General features: G+C 52.2%; 1 protein-coding gene and 1 long non-coding RNA gene across 7 annotated transcripts in view; both read left to right on the top strand.

Moving 5' to 3' along the window:
* The first annotated feature begins 2,035 nt into the window (after positions 1-2,035).
* Positions 2,036-3,879, top strand: LOC130705982 (uncharacterized). Its single transcript, XR_009006405.1, has 4 exons — positions 2,036-2,107; positions 2,546-2,731; positions 3,187-3,346; positions 3,766-3,879. It is a non-coding gene; the product is annotated as an uncharacterized LOC130705982 (long non-coding RNA).
* Positions 3,880-8,372: 4,493 nt separating this feature from the next.
* PGS1 (phosphatidylglycerophosphate synthase 1) overlaps positions 8,373-21,472 on the top strand; it is a 65,060-nt gene continuing 51,960 nt past the window's right edge. For 5 of the 6 annotated variants that reach the window (XR_009006265.1, XM_057535591.1, XM_057535589.1 and 2 more), the window contains exons 1-3: positions 8,373-8,525; positions 17,273-17,462; positions 20,370-20,447. Coding sequence is in view for 5 of the 6 variants with exons in the window: in XM_057535591.1 (XP_057391574.1) it covers positions 8,386-8,525; positions 17,273-17,462; positions 20,370-20,447 (408 nt within the window). In the remaining variant the exon portion in view is untranslated. The remainder of the gene's footprint in view (positions 8,526-17,272; positions 17,463-20,369; positions 20,448-21,472) is intronic. The other variant, XM_057535592.1, reaches the window with a different exon arrangement.

Raw genomic sequence — 21,472 nt, 5'->3', positions numbered from 1 at the left:
GGGGAAGCCTGGGGATACAGTGGTGGGGAAAAGACTGTGGTTCGTTCCCTCTGGAGCTTCATAGGCTAGTGCTGATGGTTACAGGAAATAGGCAGGGGCAATGAGGTCTCTCCTCTCCTGCCCCCCTTTCTCTTCGACAATCTGGAGAAGATGGGGGGGTGTGTGTCTCACCTGACCTCTTGGAAGCCCTGCCCCTCGCTGCCCCAGTGAGTCTCTCCCAGGGCTGGGCTTCCTTGGGCATCTTAGCCCCTCTTACCTGAAGCCCCTGCCCACCAGGACTGATGGCGGGAACCGGCCCTGCTAGCCGCAGGGCAATGGCAGGGATGACCTTTCCTGTGCAGGAGGAAAGGTCCAAGGGTCGCATACCAGGCTGACCCCGACCTCTCTCTTTCCTGCTTTAGACAATCCTGAGGGGCGGGCGGGGGAGGCCTGGACAATGGCCCACAGCTGGAAGCGCCATTCCAGTTTGCAGGCCTTTGTTTCTGCCGGGAGGGGCGGCAGAGCTAATGAAAAGGTTTATGGCTCAGATGTCTGTGAGCAGTGGAGGAGTTCTTTCTGACATTCCAGGCCCAGCTGGCCTCTGGCATTTCCCAGAAAAAGTGCCGAGGGAGGGAAAGAAAACACTTTACCAACCCACCCACCCACTTACCCACCCTGCCTTCTCAGATTCCTCTCCCTTCTGGCACTTGGGCTGGGTCTGAGCTCAGACCCCTGCCCGGGGGCTCCAGTCCTCCACCCACAGAGGGGGTAGGGGGTAGGGGGTAGGGGGTAGGGGGTAGGGGGTAGGGGGTAGGGGGTGGGAGGGTGACTCTAGGAGGGCCTGGAGAGTACAAAGTGTGTGTCGGGTATCTGGGAGGGGGGAGAAGTTTCTTCCACCGGCTCGAAGAAGAATCCACATCTGTTCCAAGTTCGGAGTCGGGGGTAGAAAAGGAGGGGCGTTAGCATCTAGCCAGCTATCTCCCCTGACCCCAAACCAACCAGCCCTGCTCTGTCCTGAGCTGGGATGGGAATAGTCTCTGTTTGCTCTGAAGCGGCCACTGTGCATGCACCCGTGCCCTTTCCTGCGCCCGGGAACAGACACCGGGGTAGCGGGCAGTTCTGGGAAGCGAGGCTGTGGTGAACCATCTGGGCTGTAATGCAAATGAGGCCTGGCCCGGAGCCTGGAGCTGAAGTGGCAGTGCCCCGAGAGGGAGAGCCGGCAGGGGGGTGAGGATGGAGGCAGGCTCCTGGGCTCCAGACACCCTTGGAGAGCCAGGATGGGTGGGGGACCAGGTGGATGCAAGGGTCCGGCTTGCCCTACAGTAGCCAGCTGGGCTGGCTGATGGAGCACGGCAGTGGGCAGCCCTCTACCTACCGGGCTCCTGGGTCAGGTTTGCTCACCCTCTCTCCCTGGGCGTGCACGCAGCATCTCAACTGACCTCCTGGCCCTGCACTCAGGCTCCCTGCAGTGGCAGGGTTGCCACGAAAACCTCCTGAGTCCCCCATCCAGGTGTGTGACACCCCTAGGAAGGTCCCTGGCTCCTCTGAATTTGAAGCACACATTGGCACGCACTGATTCTTGGACAAGTTCAAAGGGATGTGATGTATCCTCTCGCAGGCTCCCAAGGTCTGGAACCAGCCGGGATGGCAGAGAAGTGACTCAGAAGGAGTGGGAGGTGGGAGTCTCCAGCAGGGACAGAGGTGAGATTCTAAGGTATGACATTGGGGGCTGGCTCTCCGATTCCCTTGCTTTCCACCTTGCCTCTTGCCCCTGCTGCACTCACCTGGCCTCACATGAGTGGAGTTCAGAGTGTCTTCACCTGGGTACGTGAACTGCCCCCTGCCCAGGATTTCATAAGACCCCGATAATTATAAATAAAATGCTGGTGGCAGTGCAGATTTCTGGGGTAAGTGGACCTACTCAGAGTCACTTCTTGCTCCTGCAAGACTTACTTTACAAAACCATTCATCCGTTCATTCCTTTTTTTTTTTTTTTGGACAACGCCCCACGACATGGGGGATCTTAGTTGCCTGACCAGGGATCGAACCCGTGTCCCCTGCATTGAAAGCGTGAAGTCTTAAATACTGGACTGCCAGAGAAGTCCTCATTCATTCATTTCTTTAAGAGGTAACTTTTGAGCACCTACTATGTGTCAGAGATTGGTTTGGATGCTTGGAATTTATCACTCTGGGCCCTCATGGGGCTTAGATTCTTTCCAGAAGTACAAGGTTCTCCCACAATTGATGTCATGATTAATTAATTTCGACTGTGCTAAGTACTCTGCAGGAGAAGTCACAGGGGCTGTGTGAGCATATTATGGGGACACCGAGTCTATAGGGGGAGACATCTGAAGGGAACCCCTGAGGAAGGGACACGTGCAGACTGATGGGAAGCCGAGGTCTGGAGAGGTCACCTCCCCATGTCTCCCAGCTTGTAGGCGCTAGGAGCAAGCAGAGTCTGCGACAGGTGCACCACCAGCATCAGGGCGCCTGGGCTCTGCCACCAAGCATCTTTCCCACTGTCCACTTCTGTCTCATTTCTCACCCTCCCTCCCACCCACTAAAGGCCTTAGTCCCCAGCTTCTGAGCTCAACCTGAGGCAGCTACGAGCAGAGAAGATGGAATATTCTACTCCATTCTACTGTGGGAGGTGGGTCAGGCACAACCTCTGACTTCTGGAACTTTGTAAAGCGAAAAGATGTTTCACGAACAGGCAGGACAGCCTCATGGTTCAATATTCAAAAGGCAAAAGGTACAGATGAACTATGACCTTCTACAGTTACCCTTCCTCCTGTGGTATCTGGGGCATTTTTTTTTTTTTTTTTTAAAGATCAAAAGATGCCTGTGAAGTGGTGAGCTACAGGCTGAATGAAGCCCACAGATGCATTAGTTGACCTGTACAGAATTTAACATTTTTGAGACAACATTTAAAAATCTGGCAATTTCACATCCACATTTGAATTGGGGGCTTTTGGGGAACAATCTGGCCGGTCTGGTGGGCCCTCTAGATGGGACCTGGGCTCTCCAGCTCAGCATAGCCCACCACCCAGGATGACCGCCCTCCCCCCACTCCCCTTCCTGCCAGGAGCTGCAGGCATGGATGTGGCAACTCTACCTGGCTTCTGTCTTCCCACCTCTCTAGGCTAAGGGGTAAGAAGGACGACTGACTTTGGGGGATTTCCTTTGAGTCTCTTTCCTAACTTCCAGGAGACTGGAAATAAATCAAGCCTGAGCCTGGGAGTCGGAGCCTCTTCTCCCAGCTGCTGGGGCCTGGTCTGATTTGGCCTCATCTCAACAAGGAGACTTGTCCTGCTGGAGACTCTGGTACCAGTCCTGGGGCACACCTAGCCTCTTGCTTCAAATCACGGTGAGGGCTGGGCAGGGAGAAGCAGAGGAAGGTGGGGCAGGATGGGGTTTTGCCAGGAAGCCCCCCCAGCAGCTCACCTCCGCCACCCAAGCGGCTCCCGGGGAGCCTGGGATTCCCTGGGACATAACTGGCCACGGGCCGCCGTGTCTCCCCACGGGCTGGGCTGCTGGATCACGAGGAGGCCTGCAGCTCCTGGTTGGGGTGGCGCTGGCTGCCTGCCACACCACAAGAGGCTGAGATTCCCCTGAAGCTGAGAGCTGCATTTATCTCTCACCGGGACAGAGAAGCAAACTGGCTTGCTCTGCCCAGGAGGCATTTCCAGAAATGTGGGCTCTGACTTCTTGCTGATGAAATGCCAGATTATCCTGGGCCTCTTTGTGGCAAGAGAGCCATTGAGCAATAGGTATTTTGTTTTGCAGATGACAAGATTTTTGACACTGAAAAGTTTAAATGACAAATGCAAGAACCTTGACCGCTTCTCCACCCCTACCAGCGAGGTTGCTGGTTTGAACTCAGTGCTTGGCCAATTTGTTCTTCACAGCCCGCAACTCCAACTTCCTCAGGTCCCTGGTGCCAGAAGACCCCATCTCTCCCTGTTTTAGGGCCATACAAGCCCGGTGGGGCCCATGCCAGGTCCACTGCTGCAGCCCAGGGAAAAGCCATTTTCTGAAACAGACGTTGGCAAACTATGGTGCAGGGCTGGCAGGATGCTTTTGTAAATAAAGTTTTATTGAAAATACAACCACACTCATTTCTACTGCTTGTGGCTTTTGCACCAGACTTGAGTAGTTGCCACTGAGACTGGCCCCCAACGTGTGAAATATTTACCACTGAGCCCTTTAAGAAAACATTTGGCAATCTCTGCTCTGGGGGAACAGAAGCCTGTCTCATGCCAGGGAGGACTGTGGTCAGGTCTTAGTTTTGGGGGGGGGGAAGAGTATCAAGGGCTGGAAAAGATCAGGGTAACAGCTCAGTGGGGAGAGCATATCCCAGGGAGAATGAAGGCAGGTAAAGGGCTGATGGCCTGAGGGGAGACCGAGGGCTCTGTGAGCTGCCACATTTGCAAAGTGATCTGTGGCAGCAGGTCAGTAAAATCCCAGGAGGCCAAGCCACCATCGCCCCACCCTTGGTGGAAAAGCACAAACTGGCTGGTTCCCTCCTGCAGCCGGGAGGCTCCAGAGCTCGCACCTCCTGCCATGCATGCATTTATCAAACCAACATGAATGAGTCGGCTTCTGGTGCCAGGTCCTCTTCTGGGTGCTCAGTGCCTCAGTGCTCTAAGGCCTCACATTTGGGGGCGGGGGGGGGTGCAGGAAGACAAAAGACATGGCAATCAACCAATGAATAAGATTAGATCACAGTTCTTTTTTTTTTTTTTTTTTTTAAATATACTTTTTATTTTTTTTTTAATTTTATTTATTTATTTATGGCTGTGTTGGGTCTTCGTATCCGTGTGAGGGCTTTCTCTAGTTGTGGCAAGTGGGGGCCACTCTTCATCGCGGTGCGCGGGCCTCTCCCTATCGGGGCCTCTCTTGTTGCGGAGCACAGGCTCCAGACGCGCAGGCTCAGCAATTGTGGCTCACGGGCCCAGTCGCTCCGCGGCATGTGGGATCTTCCCAGACCAGGGCTCAAACCCGTGTCCCCTGCATTGGCAGGCAGATTCTCAACCACTGCGCCACCCGGGAAGCCCGATCACAGTTCTTAATAGAAAGAAAATAAAATCCTGTTATGGGTCCAGGAGGGCCTTTCTAGGGGAGGGCGAGCTTTAGACAGAGCTCCGAAGGATGGGGGGCGGGGGGCAGTGGTGGAGGACATTGTAAGCGGACAGAACAACTAACACAGAAATCCTAGGGCAGCAATGTGTGTGGGGAGTTTGAAGGGTGGTAAAAAGGCCAGGCTGGTGAGGCCGGGCGGTGATGGAGTAGAAGAATGGAGGGGGATGCAGGCTGTGGCCCCAAGGCTGGTTTCATGCCATCCTTAGTACCCAGGCTGCATTCCCTACGAAACTAGAGTGTGATCCTCAGAAACAGCCCAGCAGCCTCCAGGTCAAACTAACCTAGAAGAGTCTCTCATCACCAAGGCAGGAGGTGGGCTGGCCAGCCCCTTCCTCCCTCCTGAATTTGCAATAGCCCTGTGTTTGGGAGAGACCCTCGCTCACAAAGCAAGCTCTGGAAGGAGGGGCCTTCCTCTTACACTGGCATGATTTTCGGTCCAGGGAGTGAATCACAGACAGTGAGGCACGGGCCCTTGGCTCAGGATTTCCTGGTGTTTCCTGCCTGGGAGAGCAGCCCCGCTCTCAGGGGCAGCAGCCCACCGCTCCCTGACGTCAACCCTCCTTTTCATGAATGGGTTTCCTTTTCCGTTTGGGAAGACATGATCTCGGTCATCAGTCCATCGACCCTGTCATTCTCACCCTGGCACCTCCTGTTTGGGAAGAAGCAAGCAGACTAACGAGAAGGCAGTGGGTGCAGACAGGAGGATGAGGGGGGCTCAGCGGATGGGCTTCCGAGCCACCGAGGGGCTTCAGAGGACAGATGCTTTCTCGTCTGGGGTCATCAAGGTGTGACTTGAGAACCCCCAGCAGCTGTCGTCGTGTCTGCTCAGACTGCCTGTCCTCCAAGCAGCTTGGGGGTGCTCCCAGGCAGCCTTTCTGGGCCACCTGTGTTAGCTGAGAGCATGACTATCTCCTCTACTTATTCTCCCTAACTAGCCCAGATGAGACTTCTTGGAGGAAACAGTGTTTGCGTGCTGTCATCATGTAAAAATGTAACCATCTAAAAAATTGCTCAATCCCTGAAAACCATTATTTAAAATTTTTGCAACTCTAAATGTGTGTGTTGTAGGGCAAAGTCGTAGTTGCCTCACTCTTGTTGTAGCTCTGACTGTTTCAAAGTAGCCAGGAAGGCCAGAGGCTCTCAGTGTGTGGCTTCAGAAAGGACTGGGGTCATTGACTGCTGTTTATACTTAATGTAAATACTCCTTAGTTTAACTTACCGTACTGTCAATATCTCTGTGTGCTACTATAGTTTACTTTAGATCAGAAATTCCCAGTGGGATGGTACTATGGTTGCTTGTCTCACTTAATACCTTATCCAGCAAAGCATCACATTGCGAAAAGAAGCTGCCAGCTCTTTTCAGGATGGTTAGGATGCTCTTGTGGCCCACGTGGTACTCATTGCCCAGCATCATGGTGCAGCCATTCAGCACCTTGGCCCTGCAACTACCCTGTGCCAGGCATGGTGCAAAAGTAGAACCAAGCAAGGGATAGTTTCATTCTAGTTCCTGGAAATTAGGCAATTTGATGATTCACCACTTCTAACTTGGAAGAGTTGAATCAAATTCCACCCTGTATTTGTAAAGCTATCTGAACTTAAAGGAAAAATTAAAATCTGAAGTACTCTCTGATTGTAAACAATTTGGAAATTCTTAAATAGCACCAAATAACCAATGTTAACATTTTGGTATATTTAGTTTCAGTCTGTCTGTACCCACACTCTCAAATTTTTAACAAAATGGGATAAGCTCTATACTACTCTTTGAAATCTGGATTTTACTCTTAATTTCATTAACCATTCTTTTTTTTAATAAATTTATTTATTTTATTTTTGCTGCGTTGGGTCTTCGTTGATGTGCATGGGTTTTCTCTAGTTGTGGCAAACGGGGGCTACTCTTCATTGTGGTGCACAGGCTTCTCAATGTGGTGGCTTCTCTTGTTGCGGAGCATGGGCTCTAGGCGCGTGGGCTTCAGTAGTTGCGGCGTGTGGGCTCAGTAGTTGTGGCTTGCGGGCTCTAGAGCTCAGGCTCAGCAGTTGTGGCGCAAAGGCTTAGTTGCTCCGCGGCATGTGGGATCTTCCCGGACCAGGGTTCGAACCCGTGTCCCCTGCATTGGCAGGCGGATTCTTAACCACTGTGCCACCAGGGAAGCCCTCATTAACCATTCTTTTTTTTTTTTTTTTTTGCCACACCATGTGGCTTGCAGGATCGGCTTCTGAGATCTTAGTGCCCCAACCAGGGATTGAACCCCAGGGCCATGGCAGTAAAAGCACAGAGTCCTAACCGCTGGACTACCAGGGAACTCCCATTAACCATTCTTCTAGAACATACTTTTTTTTAATGAATGCACGGTCTTCCAACATAGTGATTTACCATTCTTTAACCAACTCCCTAGTGTTGATTGCTTCCAGACTTTTGATATGAACAACGCTGAGATGAACATTCTTGTAAGGAATGTGTAATTCATTTCCTCGGGTAATTTGTTGAAAGCAGAATTCGGAATGTTTTGTATCCTGTGTGTCCATATCCTTTTAACCACACAACACCTCCCCTCCCCGCCATAAGTAGGATATGATTATCTCCTACAGCTTTTCCAGTTTCCAAGTCCCAGCCTATGTGGATCCTGCCAAGGAACCACATGATACAGATGAGAGTCATCTGTTACCTTTTTAAAATCAGCTACAAAAAAGTGTTCTTGGCTGTAGGGATGAGCTCCTTCAGCCTCTTTGGCCATGGAGCCGTAGTTCCCAGGGGCGGGTTACAGCGTGTGTATGCATTTGGGCGCATGGGGAGGATGGAGGGGTCTTTACTGCACCTAGACTGGGTGAGCTTCTCTGTGCCCTGGAGCTGCAGGCCCGGGGCTGACAAGGTGAAAGATGGTCCCGCCTGGGTCTGATGGGGATTTTTCGTTCTCAGTGCGCCCGGGTGAGTCAACGGTCACCCACTTCTGTACATCTTAGCTAACACCTTGGAGCAGGGGCTCGGCCTGTCAGGTCCAGCCTGAACTTGGTCGTGGGGTCTGACAGGTGATGTCTCTCACTCTCCACCCCCATCCGGTATCGAGACCGAGTCAGGGGATGCTGGTGCCCGCGCCCTGCTCCTCCACGGCCTGGCCCCTGCGCGCAGCACACCTGCGCCCCCCTGGCGGGAAACGGAGGCTGCGGGGTGGGTCCGCCTCCCCTCGAGGCTCCCGCGCGCCGCCCGTGTTCGCGCGCGCGGTTGTCAATAAAGTTCTCGCGCGCCGGAAGCGGAAGCGGCGAATCTCCATGGCGGCGGCGGCTGCGGCGCCGGGGCTGGTGTTCTGGAGGCGGCTGCTGGGCCTCCTGCCTGGCCGCCCCGGGCTGGCCGCTCTCCTGGGGCGCCTGTCCGACCGACTCGGCAGGAACCGGGACCGCCGGCGCAGGAGGTGAGAGAGCGGTGGGGCTGAGGGCGCGCCCGGCCCCGACCCTCATCCGGCGCCCCCGGCGTCGCGGTGAGCTCTCCGTGTCCCTGCGCGCGGGCCCGCCCGGCCCCCGCAGTCCCGCCTCGCCGCCGGCCTTCCCGGGGAGGGGGCCCCCGCCCGAGGTCGGTCGGGCCGGCCCGGGCCTGCGGGGGGCGAGCCCGGCCTCCGTCCTCGTACGCTGGAGCGAAAGGGCTTTGTGTGCACACCCGGGGCGGGGGGATGAGTTCGTGCGTGGCTTTGGGCCCCGGGGTGTGTGTGTTGGAGAGTCTTCGCGAGAGACACTGTTTGGGTCCGGAGGTGTCTTTTCCTTAAGTAATCCTAGCTGCGAGGTGACTTGACGGGAGTGAATCAGCCCTGCTGGGATTCTGTGCCTGCAACATTTCTCACATCCTGCCAGAGAGGGCTGTGAAGCAATTCTGAGTCTGGAGCACTCAGGCCAGGGAAGAGGAACCACGTGAAACCCCTTTTACACTTTGCAAAGGGCCTGTGTTTTGGAAAAGTACTGAAGTGAGTTATGGAAATAGTGAAGTAGGCTTTGAAGCAGTTCGTTCAGGCAGTGGTCTTTCGAAGTAAACATTTGCCAAGTACATGCTGACCTAAGAGGCCTGCTGCTGTTGCTAATATTAAAAAAAAAAAAAAAAAAAGACTTATGTGCAAATAGTTTTCTTGTTGGAGAGACTCCAGCCTTACACTTGTTTCTTAAGAAAAAAAATCTTGGAACTGCGTCCTTTTGCAGAGTTTGCGCCTTAGATTTTTATCTGCTACTAGGGTGAGATGTGACCTTCTGGCCTTTGGTAGAGAGATCTGTGGTCCAGTCATGTGTGCTGATTCTAGGTATGGAAAGGAACTTGCTTCTTATTGGGTTACTTTGGAAGATTCTCAGCAAAAATTCAGGTTTGACTTAGGGGAACTTTTTGTGATAGAATCAGCCCAGGACGGAACTCCTGGAAGCTTACTGATCAGAACGGCTTTGAGTTTCACATCAGTGAACCCGGTGGAAGTGGGGTGTAGAAGAGGTGGCCTCCGTGCTCTGTAATTCGTGCTTAGCAAAGACCTTTTTATTCCAGTGGGTAGTGAAGTCAGATGACGTCTACGTCCTGGTATCAAAACACTGAGAAATTTGGTTTAAAGTTTCAAAAAATGTTCTCAAGGACGAGATGTTTAGGCCATTTTGTCATTTCCCTTGTATGTATTTAAACTATACAGAAAAGCACTTCATGATTAATCACTGTTTAACATTGGAGTTGATTGCTAAAGGCTGTTGGGGCAATCACCACAAATGCTTTTAAGAAAGACATTTCTCTTGTGTGTTTTTCTGTGGGGAGAGAGGGCAATGTGGCCGTGGGGATAGTCTAAATTGACTTCTCAAAAGTCTTTTTTGTAAATAGCATTAGTGGATGCAGGACTTGTGGCTCTATATTTCTTTTTGATTAAGTTGGTTAAGACTCTGGGTCAAAAATTAAACCAGGAACTCAGTTAAATCACAGACATAGAAACACAAATGTCAGAAATTTGCGTCTTATAATCCTTGGAAGTGATGCCTGCGCTAGGACGGAGGATAAATGTTTTGAGCAGTATTACTACAGTACTGTGGGGTTCTGACCCTTTCTTTGCCTTATTCGGTTTGCAGATTTTTTCTGCTTCTTTGTGGCCTGGGTGTTTGGGGTTACTCATGTCTGTATGGCCACTCACCTCCAGTGGCTGCTGACTTTCGTTTCTTCTCCATTGTTGAGTTGCACCAGCCAATTCCTCATTCCCCGAATGATGTGGTTTCTTGTAACTCTGATCATCGATTCATTGATAATAGTTCTGTGTAGTCATGAACTTATTTTAGATTTTAGCTTGCCGGTCTGACTCAACTGTTGGAGTGCCTGGTAAATCCTCGTGACTAGCAAGGGGAGTGGTGAGAGGGAACAGTTCTTTACTGCAGTGGTTTCCTTTCAGTTAGAGACAGCCATAGTTACAGAGAACTCTATTTAAAATTACTTCTAGGGGCTTCCCCGGTGGCACAGTGGTTAAGAATCTGCCTGCCAATGCAGGGGACGCGGGTTCAAGCCCTGGTCCGGGAAGATCCCACATGCCGCAGGGCACCTAAACCCGTGCGCCACAGCTACTGAGCCTGTGCTCTAGAGCCCGTGAGCCACAACTGCTGAGCCTGTGCACCACGACTACTGAAGCCCACGCACCTAGAGCCCGTGCTGCAACAAGAGAAGACACGGCAATGAGACTCCTGTGCACTGCAACGAAGGGTAGCCCCCCGCTCACTGCAACTAGAGAAAGCCCGTGTGCAGCAACAAAGACCCAAAGCAGCCATAAATTAATTAATTTAAAAAAATTACTTCTAATTAGTGATTTGGAAATACTGCTGTTTTTTCTTAAGCAGGCATCTGACTCATTACCATGGACAGCTGGATTCATTCACTTATTCAGCATGCGTGTATAGAGCACTGCTATGCTGTGCTAGGTACCAAGGAAACATACATAGTCCTACCTTCAAGGTGCTCAGACCCATAAACAGACAATAGTAAAGTAAGGTAGGAAAGGTCATGGCGGCACTAAGGCACACCTGGAAGTCACAGAAGGCTCCCTGGTGGTGATGATCTTGGAGCTGTGTTTTGGAGGCGTGTAGGAGTGGGCTAGGTGAGGAAGTGGGGAGCCAGTGTTCAAGGAAGGATAGTGAGTGATGTAGGCTGATGGTGGCAGCAGCGGAAAGCAGCTCTGAGGTGCCACAGGTACTCAAACCGTTTCCAGGAGCCGACTGCGTACTGAGGAGGGACGGGAGGGAGCGAGAGGAGCTGGGCTGAGACCGAGCGAGGCAAGCTCTGAGAGTCCCTGTACAATTTCTCTTGATAATGGTCTAGGCCTGAGGGGGCAGGGCTTGTATGAAGTCATGGACAGTGGGAGGAGAGGAGAGGGCTGGGCTGGAATCAGCCCTGGGGGGGGGGTTGTGTAGGGGGTGCTGAGGAGGTAGGTCATGTTTCTGACTCGGGTGACCACATGGGTGGTGGCATGCTTCACTAAAACAGGGAGCGAGAAAGAGGACCAGGTTTGGGGGATGACGATAAGGTGAGTTCGGGGCATGTCAATTAGTATCCAGGTGGGTCCAAGTGGAGGCGCTCACTGTTCAGGTGAAGGGCAGATCTGGCGCTCAGGAGAGGAAGACAGAAACTTCAGGTAGTTTCTTGGAGTCATCAGACTACACAGAATTGACTTGTTATTTGGAGTATGAGACCTGGTGGAAAATGTGTCAAGAGGGCGTTAGTTCCTAACCGAGTTTGCTGCCATACAAGGAAATATTTTCTCCGTGGTCTCCTTTTTCTTTTTTTAAAACTATTTTCAATTTGAGCTATGTGTGCAGAAAAGTCTTTATTTTTGAAACCCAAGTTCTATTTTCTTTATTCTAGGTGTGTGTATGTGTGTGTGTGTGGGGGGTGGTGGTGGTGGGGTGTCCTAACTTTCCTGAGTGTAAGAGGGAAACATAACCAGCAAACTGTTCTTTTTATTAGGTTTCCTTACCTTGTAATGCCAGCTCAACATACTCTTACTCAACTTCTTAGTGGTTTCTACTCTGAGGGACCACCAGATTTCCAGAAATTACTTTTTCTCTGAGTTTTCTGATGCTGGGACCCAGTCCTCCTTATTCATTAGAGTTCAGTAGCGCCACCTCTTGTATTATAGCAGTAGAATGGGTGGGAGGGGGGATATTTAGAATCAAAGCATGATTTCCCCAAATAATTCAAATTCGATCTTGCAGAGAATTAAAATAAGATTTGCAGCTGACTGACTTGTAAATTGTAGCTTTATTAGGTTCATATTAACCTGAGTACCCTCTGAGCACATTGCTGCTGCTGATGAATTAGGCTGGTCAGCCAGCTGTGTGCTGGTAGATAGAAACTAGCCTGGGATTGAAGCTGTCTGATAGATAATGCCCTTGTAAACACGTGATCTGAGTAATGTAAATGAGTCATTTTCACTGCCGGGAAGTCAGGCTGGTTGCAGCAGTTTGGATTAGTAGAACGTGTGAGTCGTTCTCCGCAGGCACTTGGCTATGCCTGGTGCCTTTGGCTACGGAGGTGTGTTGTGGGTTATAAGTATATGTTAGGTTTCTAGCCCCTCGATGTAATCGACTTTCTTTTGGACAAGCCAAGAGGAGAGTCAGCGTGTTGCCACATGCTGGCAGCCCCGGCCTCGTGCCGGACTTGTGGGAGTTCAGCGGCCGTTGGTCTTCTGTGACCTACGGGAATTCACACTCATTTCCCTTACTTGGGTTTAGGTCTTGCGTTAGTCAGGAAGGGCTGCCTGCTGCTGGGGCTGCAGGAAGTCTCGTCCTTTCGTGTAGTTTTTCGAGCCTTTTTCAGGAAGTGTTATGACTTGGTCTTTTCTCATCACTTCACCTCTTTACGTTTAAATGTGTGTGACGGGGGGAGGGTGGGTTTTTCTTAAAAAGTAGTTTCTGAAAATATGGCAGTCCGGAGAGCTCAGTTTCTTTTAAAAACTTTCTTGTTTCGTCGTTTTGTACAGATTTGGGTGGGATACAAACCACAGAGTGTGTACCACGAATCTTATAGTCCCCGGAGAGCTTGTGGACCTTTAGACCATGACCCTGAGTGCAGGACACTTAAGTAGTGCCCTGGTGTGGTACAGGGGACAGAACTCTTGTGCCGTCCACGGTGGATTTGTGGTTAGTGTAGGAGACAGTCCTCCGGCATCACCATTTTCTTCCTTCAAAGCCCTGCAGACCCTGTTTTGAAAAGACGCTAGGAGGTGGGCCTGCTTCCTCGTGTCCCATGGGGTGGGTGACACCACTGTGGCCCCGGGGGAAGCACCTGTGTCCTCTGAAGCCGTGAGAGCTGTGTGGGGCCTGGTGGAGGTGAAGTGCAGACCCAGGTGGAATTCTCTGGTGTTGCCTTTCCTTAGTAGCACCTCCACTGCCCCCGTGAGAGCTCGGTTGGACCTCCAGGCGCACTGTTGTGCATCCTGACGAACGGAGAATGCAAGGTGTGGCAGTATTTTTCCATGGAGCACTTGCAGCTTCAGAATGTTTGGTGGAATGGAAAACTCCTGTCTCCGCACACGAAGGAGAAATGCCTTCTCCCGTCTCCTGAAGCTTCCCTTGCACATAGCTGTGTTCGCGGCCTCTCAGCAGCCGTTCTGCTCTCGCTCTTTCGGTTTGGCTGGCTACTCTGAACTCAAGTCCCGCTGCTGTCCTGTGCCTCTCATGAGTCGGGTGGGTGCATCGTCCTGTCTAGGGCAGGCTTCTGCTGTCCCTGCTTTAATGGTGGCCCCCGGACCACGGACAAGAGTGTTACTGCATGCTGTTCTTGGTCAAGGCAGTCCAGACATGGATTCCTTTTAGAGATGCTGGGAAGAAACTTCCCTCTCTTCCCCACCGCCCTCCCCCTCCATACTCACTGTGCCCTCCTAGAGTCACCCCCCCATCCTCTCACCCCATTCCCCCAGGCCCCTCTCCAGGTGGAGGGAGTGGCCCCAGGTCAGCGGTCCTCAGCACTTAGGCCCAGCCCACTCTCCAGCTCAGGGAATTTGTCTGCAAATTTCACAGGAAGCCCTAAATCACCTGGCTGAACCTCTTTCCCCAGAGTCAGGTGTCTGTGTGGGTGGTGGCTGGAGCCCACCCTTTGGAGAGGATGCTGTCAGTTTCACCTTCAGAATTGTGGGCTGAGGATTGTTTTGCACTGTTGTTGCCGCCTCTGCCACCGGCTGAGGGCTGTAGCAAAGTAGTTAGGCTTGCCTGAGTTCGAGTACCAGGGCGCGCCCCTGCTCTGGCCCTAGCCCTGTCCTCCAAACTTCCTTGATAATCCGGAGTAAAGGAGTGAGAGGGCGGCAGAACCTTATTATCTGGCCCCCCAGCCCCTGCCACTTCCTCCTCCCTGTAACTAGAAATGGGAGCTAGATGGTATCTAGAAAGAGATGATTCAGGGGAGTGCAGGCCTAGATGTGGAAATTGTGTGTGTGTTTGTTTAGTTCTCTAAATGGTGAGTGTGACAGCCCTGCTTTTTTTTGTAGAGTAACCACAGCTCCCTGCCTCCTCCTGTCTCTTGGGGGTTAGGGTTTTGACCTGGGACAGCTGCCTGGAGGGGGGGAATTGCTTTTGCAGGTGGTCGGCCCCTGGAGGCTGGGATTACCGTGCAGCAGGGGCTGTGGCTGGCATGGGGAGAAGTGTTTTCTGAGAAGATTCCCAGGCGTCCGTCATGGAAAGCGGGAACTCGCCCCCGTGGGGATCTGGCTGAGATGCACGGAGAACGTGGGCCCCTGCACTGGCTCCCATGGGGGCTGGCTGCTTGTGCCCCGGCCCAGGTGCTGCAGTTAGATTTTGAGTGTCTGGGGTCTGGATGTGGCCTCCCCACCTGTGCCGACCTTGTGGGGCCTTTATAAAACTCTGTGCTCCTTTTCCAAGCACCTTCCTCTTTGGAGTGTGAAGTTACCACTCGAGGGTTGGGTCTCCTCCACGATGAATCCCTGAAACCTAATTGGCTTTCAGTTCTTCTCCTCTCTAACAAAAATAAACCTGTCAGTACACAGGTTAAACAGGAAGCAACATAAAAAAGCCCTCAGCAGATCTTGGACTGAGGCCCTGATCTGGACTTGGACTAAAGCTTCCCAGGAGAGCTGCCCGACAGGCCCGCAACCTGCCTGCGGTGGCCCAAGGCCAAGCCTGTCCTGCCAAGCCCCTCTCCCGGGTGGCGGGGGCCCGACCCCCGTACAGTCGCTGTGTGTCTTCTCTGGACTGCCTGTTGAGCCCCTCCTGGGTTTTTCTGGCGCTGGTGGGTTTTGGCAGTTCCTGCCTCTTCCCTTTGTTTGCACCTCTCCTCGCCTGGAGCCCCCGCACTTCCTGTCTGAATCCCACCAGGCAATCAAAGCCCATTTGGAGGGAGGGTTTTGTGAGGCCTCCCCAGCAGCTCAGGCATCAGCAGCTCCCCTTTTTGGTCACTTGAAGTACATGCACTGTATGTATATTTTGATCTTTCCTTAATTAGCCTTAGCATTTTCTTTTGTGTTCTTAGATGATTTCAGGTGTGTACGCTGGTGAGGCCACCAGGTTTGCGGGCAGTGGTGCCCAGGCCGGCCGTGCCTCCCCCGTACACCAACTTGGATTGAGGCCCAAGTTGGCACTTGCCCTCTTCTGGGTTGCTGTGTGCCAAAGAGGTGTTTCCTCATCTTCCTTTTTGGGAGCGGCTCTGAGTCTGTTGGCTCATCTGAAGAACGCGTGGGGACTGACTGCATGGCCTGGGGTGCAGGCGACACCCTGGATATTTTTTATATGGTCTGAGCGATAAGTGCTGTGAGATTGGGAGGTCAGTTGATCTTACAGTGCTGTGGGGTTTTCCTCCTCAGACAGACTATGTTTAATTAATGAACGTTAGACTTTAGGCCCCCTTTGCGGCTTCACGTTGATAGATTGTTGTGCACCTTTCCCGTTCTCATGGTTTTCCGTTGGACTGAAGGCGCTCCCTCTCCCCTCTGGAAGGTAGCCTTGAGCACAGCAGGAGCATGGCCTCCATTTTGGGGAAATCGAGGCCGCAGTCTCTTGTTTACACGTCTAGGCCTTTAATTTGCTGCTTGTTACCCGGAAGCCAGAGGAGAAGTGTAGCAAGCTGATGCCCGGGAGTGCGGTCCCCACCTCTGCTCGGAGGCCCATGGTGAACCCTGGCTTCCCAGGGTCCAGACCCGCTGTCTTCCACCCGCTGACTAAACTTTTCTTGGCAATGAGTCTCCGTGACAGCCCGGTGGGCTTTCTGGGAAGCACAGCTGCGGGCCATCTGGCGTGTGTGTAGGGACATTCAGGAACCCTGGGAAGATTCAGCGTTTTATCAGGAGGCAAGTGAATGAAATCATCTTCCTGGAATTTGTGGCCCTTCAGGCCTTGGGGTGTTTAAGCGTCCTTTCCCTAGAGTCCCTCTTGAGGCCGTGGTGAAGGTCGCACGCTGACAAGGACTTTCCTGCTGCTCTTTGCTGGAAGCCGGATGAGGGGCTGGTTGGTGTGGGGCTCTGGGTGTGCGCTGCCCTCCCCCGGCCCCCGCAGGGGTCTTGTCATCCGGACAGAGATGAGGCTCAGCGGGCAGGGGACCGTTTACTGCGGTCTTGGCCTCAGTGGATGGGAACCAGCCAGAGACGGGGCGTGACCTCTGAGGAGAATGTGTCCAGGGGTGAAGGGGCAGTTGTTGTCACTGCTGGCCCCTCTTGAGATGACCTCTTCCAGCGCCAGCTTTTCTCTCTGTATCCTAGTATTAAAGAGAAAACTTAATTTTTTTTGGGTCCTTCCTTGAATAAAAGCCCATTTATCTCATCAGTCAGACAACCGGGGGTCTGGGTTGTACTCACCAGACTGAGACCAGACCTGCCCTTGCAGGCAGCCTTTGGCAGCTTTCTGCAGGTGGGTTCGTTGGGGGCATTAACCAGGCGATGGCTTTTTTGAGTTTACTTGTGGCTGCTCTAAATTTTGAGTTGTTTGGAATCAACGTAAAGTTTGGGGTTTATCCATAGGCTTTGGCACTTCTTAAGTTGCTGAACTTGTAGGGGCTGAAAAATTCTTTTGCAGAGTTTGACTGGGGCTCACTTAAGATGGTCTAGGAAATCTGAAGTTTGCCCGCTGCCCCCCCCCCCCCCAAATTTCTTATTTGCCCACAGGAGCTGAGAGAGAGTTGTGAGGAAGTATTTGAGAAGTGTGACCCTTTGTATGTCTCTTTCCCCAGGCCACCATGGCTGTTGTTGACTCCTCTGCTGTCTCCAGCTGTCCCCCACGTCACCTCGCCTCCTTGCTGCCTGTGTCCGGAGGGCGTGCATCGCTTCCAGTGGATCAGAAACCTGGTTCCAGAGTTCGGAGTCTCCAGCTCTCACGTCAGGGTGCTTTCTTCACCTGCAGAGTTTTTTGAGCTCATGAAGGTAAGTTGTGTCTAAGAGAGAGAGGGTCAAACATGGAATTAGAGGTTTGGGGGCATAAGGTTGGCTGAGTCCTGGGCTGAAGCACCTTCTGTTCTAGAAACTTTTGCTGGCTGCTCAGCTCATTCCTGTGGGTTCCACCTGTTAGGTTTCAGCTTCACAGATGGCTGAGTTGAGCTGTGATCAGAAGCTCCCCTGGGTGGCTGATGTCTCAGGTGGAGCAGCTCAGAGCTTGCGGGCACTGAGGGTCAGGTCCTAGGTTTTGGTTCTTGTGAACAGATTGATTCCCTTCGTTCCGTGTTGGAGATGTAGGCTAGACGGGAGGTTAGTGAGAGCTTGGAGACCTCAGCAGGCACGTCCCCGCCGAGGACGTCTGGGAGGGAACGAACCTCCTTCTGGTTAGGGCACGGCAGACTCCTGCCCCGGCAACGTCTCCAACACACAGTAGCTCCATAAAGTAGACGACAGCAAATGGAGACATAACGACCTATGGATGGGATTTGATATGTAGGAAGTGGCCGGGAGCCTCTCAATTCAGTGGAGAGTATTTACAGGTAACTGGAAAGTCTGGATGTCTGGTTTTAGCTCTCGTGATCCTGGTTCTTTTCCGTAATTCTGTCTAAAGTTTGTACCTTCTCTCTTGGTAGAGATGCTAAACTTTGCATTTGGGAGGGGTTCAACTTTCAATACATTAGTCAGGTGTTCATGCCACGTCTAGTTATTTGTGGTTAAACTGCTAATCGGAATGAAGTAATTAAATGCTAATTAATTTTTAGTTACATGAATTCTGAGTTTGTATTAATTCAATGATGTTAGAATTAAGGTATGATGCGGTCAGGAGGAGAGCTGGGACATAACAGGAAATACATGTAGATGTTCCTTTTTCTGCACAACAAACTCTAGTTCATTTGAATGCTTGCACATTTTCTCTCCTTTGCCCTGTTGTTCTGTAGATCCACTCTTAGCTTAATTTCCGGCTGGCTTGTTCCAGTATGCTGTGTGTGTGTGTGTGTGTGTGTGTGTGCGCGCACATACGTGCATGCTCTCTCCCACTTCCCTACACTGCTTGACTCTCCTGTGTGTCCTTGTTTGTGTAGAACTGATGCTGAGGCTGTTTGCTCTTTGCTCCTACTTGGTTCTCTGCTTGGCTTGAAAAAACAGGTTTTTCAGAGGAGGTGGTTCTTAGTGTCCCAATCAACTCCGGGTGAAGGATGGACTGAGTCTCCACGTGGGGGTCCCCTGGCCTGGAGGTGAGGCCACGCGGCACACCTGCTCGGGGTGGGTGGGGCTGTGGCAGCCAGGAGGGACGTGAGGGGCTCAGCCCAGCAGGCCAGGAAGAAGCCGAGGCCACCGTTCCCTGCCTTCTGCACTGAGTCATGGGCGGGTTCTCCGGCACGTTCTGTGTGGAGCGGGATGTGTTTCTTCCTGGGACAGAGTGGCCCGTGTTCCCTGAGAAGAGAGTGCAGCGTGGTTTCTGCCTGGGCCCACGCCTTCGTTACAGCTGAGCTTGTACCAGAGGACCTGGCGCCGTGGCAAACAACTGCGTAGACTTTTGCTGCCCGAACTTGATTGCCTCACACCTTACTTGTTTTCCTCTCTTTCCTGTCTTCATACTCACTTTCCCCACAAGCAACCATCTGAATAAATAACAAAACGAAGGAAACAGCAAACATAGGAGATTCTTTTGTTTGTTCCTTGCATATAAGCCTTTCCCAGTGGTGTGTTGGTGTGTTTATCTAGTCAAGATGCCCCTCTTCCTCCATCGACAGTGCAGGCTGTGGGGGCCATGTGGGAAAGCCAGCACGTGCGTGTGTCCTGCCTCCCCGGTGCCCTCTCCAGCTTGCCCTGAGGGTGGTGCTGCCCTTCTTCCTGCTCTTGACCTCCTCTGGGGCCTGGCCGCGCTGGTGAGGGGTCCGGTGTCCTCCCATGGCTGGAGCAGGTCTAGGGAGAGGACGCTGGCTATTGGGACTGACGCATCATCTTCGAATGTTGGTGTGTTCTGTTTGTGTGTCTAGCTAGGTACCTGTCTGTCTGCATCTCAAAACTATTGCATACTTGAGACTTCCCTGGTGGCGCAGTGGTTAAGAATCCGCCTGCCAATGCAGGTGACACGGGTTCGAGCCCTGGTCCGGGAAGATCCCACATGCCGCGGAGCAGCTAAGCCTGTGCTCCACAACTACTGTGCCTGTGCTCTAGAGCTGCTGAGCCCGCGTGCCACAACTGCTGAAGCCCGCGTGCCTAGAGCCCGTGGTCTGCAACAAGAGAAGCCACCGCAATGAGAAGCTTGTGCACCGCAATGAAGAGTAGCCCCCGCTCGCCACAACTAGAGAAAGCCCGCATGCAGCGATGAAGACCCACCACAGCCAAAAATAAACATAAATAAATTTATTTAAATAAAAATTACATGCTCATTTTAAAACCCCAGCTGTGCAGACGGGGCAGGAGTGCAAGTTTGCCCCCGCACTCCCTCGTCTGGCTCTGCTCCTTGGACACACACACATACACACACACACACACACACACACCTACACCTGTACAGGTGTGCATGGGGTGGTGACGGGGGAGCATGGTTTACGTTCTGTTCAGTGATTTGCTTCTGTCCCTGCAGTGCACTGTGGACATCCCCTCAGGTCAGTGTGCACAGATCTTCGTTCTTTTCGTGGCTGTGCTGTATCTTATAGCATGGCTAGATCATGCCTTACTTTCAGGCTGAGTATTTTAAATTAGGGTTGTGGGTCCTTATCTGGTAGGTTACCACACACATTCGGGGCTTGCTTTAAATACTAATTGGTGAAGATACAGGATAGTTCATCTTGGAGTGTTATTTGCCTCCAATATCAAAGTACTGTATCTTTCTCAGTGAACTATGAAAATGGTGATTATGAATTTTGAATTGTTTCTTCTCTTCAGGGGCAGATAAAAGTAGCCAAGAGGCGGGTCGTGATGGCGTCCCTCTACCTGGGGACAGGTCCTTTGGAACAGGAACTGGTAAGGTTTAAGCAGGGGTGGTCCTCCTGGCAGTAGTGAGTCACCCTAAAACCTCGGGCTGTGCAGAGCCGTGGAGTTGGGGTAGAGCCGCCCTCCTTGGCCTGCGTCTCAGGCCAGCTTTTGTGCTTGTGCCCCAGATTCGGGGGCACGTCAGGAGGATCAGCTTAGGGGTGCAGGGAGATGTGATCCTGGGCCTTCTGACCTCGCTGGCCCGTGTCCTGCTCACCCTGCACAGGGGGCCATAGGCCATCTGCCTGCCAAGCCGGGGCTCCGAGAATTGTGACCCGCAGGCCAAATCTGGCCACTGCCTATTTATGTGTGGCCTATGGGCTAAGGATGGTGTTCACATTTTCTTTTTTAAAAATTAATTAATTAATTTATTTATTTTTGGCTGCGTTGGGTCTTCGTTGCTGCGCGCAGGCTTTCTCTAGTTGCGGCGAGCGGGGGCTACTCTTCGTTGCGGTGCATGGGCTTCTCATTGCGGTGGCTTCTCTCTTTTTTTTTAAATAAACTTATTTATTTATTTATTTATTTAATTTTTGGCTGCGTTGGGTCTTTGTTGCTGCGCTCAGGCTTTCTCTAGTTGTGGCGAGCGGGGGCTACTCTTCATTGTGGTGCGCGGGCTTCTCATTGCGGTGGCTTCTCTTGTTGCGGAGCACGGGCTCTAGGTGCGCGGGCTTCAGTAGTCGTGGCTCACGGGCTCTAGAGCACAGGCTCAGTAGTTGTGGCGCACGGGCTTAGTTGCTCTGCCCGTGCGCCACAACTACTGAGCCTGTGTTCTAGAGCCCGCGAGCCACAACTACTGAAGCCCGTGCACCTAGATCTTCCCCCATGTGGGATCTTCCTGGACCAGAGCTCAAACCCATGTCCTCTGCTTTACATTTTCAATGTTTGGCAAAAAATGAAAAGAGGAGTAGTAACTGTGTCACATGAAAAGCATGTGAAATTCAGATTTCTGTGTCCATAAATAAAACTTTATTGGAACATAGAGACTCTCATTAATTTTTGTTTTGTCTATGGCTGCT

The sequence above is a fragment of the Balaenoptera acutorostrata genome, chromosome 20 (genome assembly GCF_949987535.1).
Source record: "Balaenoptera acutorostrata chromosome 20, mBalAcu1.1, whole genome shotgun sequence".
Lineage (NCBI taxonomy): Eukaryota > Metazoa > Chordata > Mammalia > Artiodactyla > Balaenopteridae > Balaenoptera > Balaenoptera acutorostrata.
The sequence above is the reverse complement of the archived record's forward strand: the minus strand, read 5'-3'. Positions and strand labels throughout refer to the sequence as shown.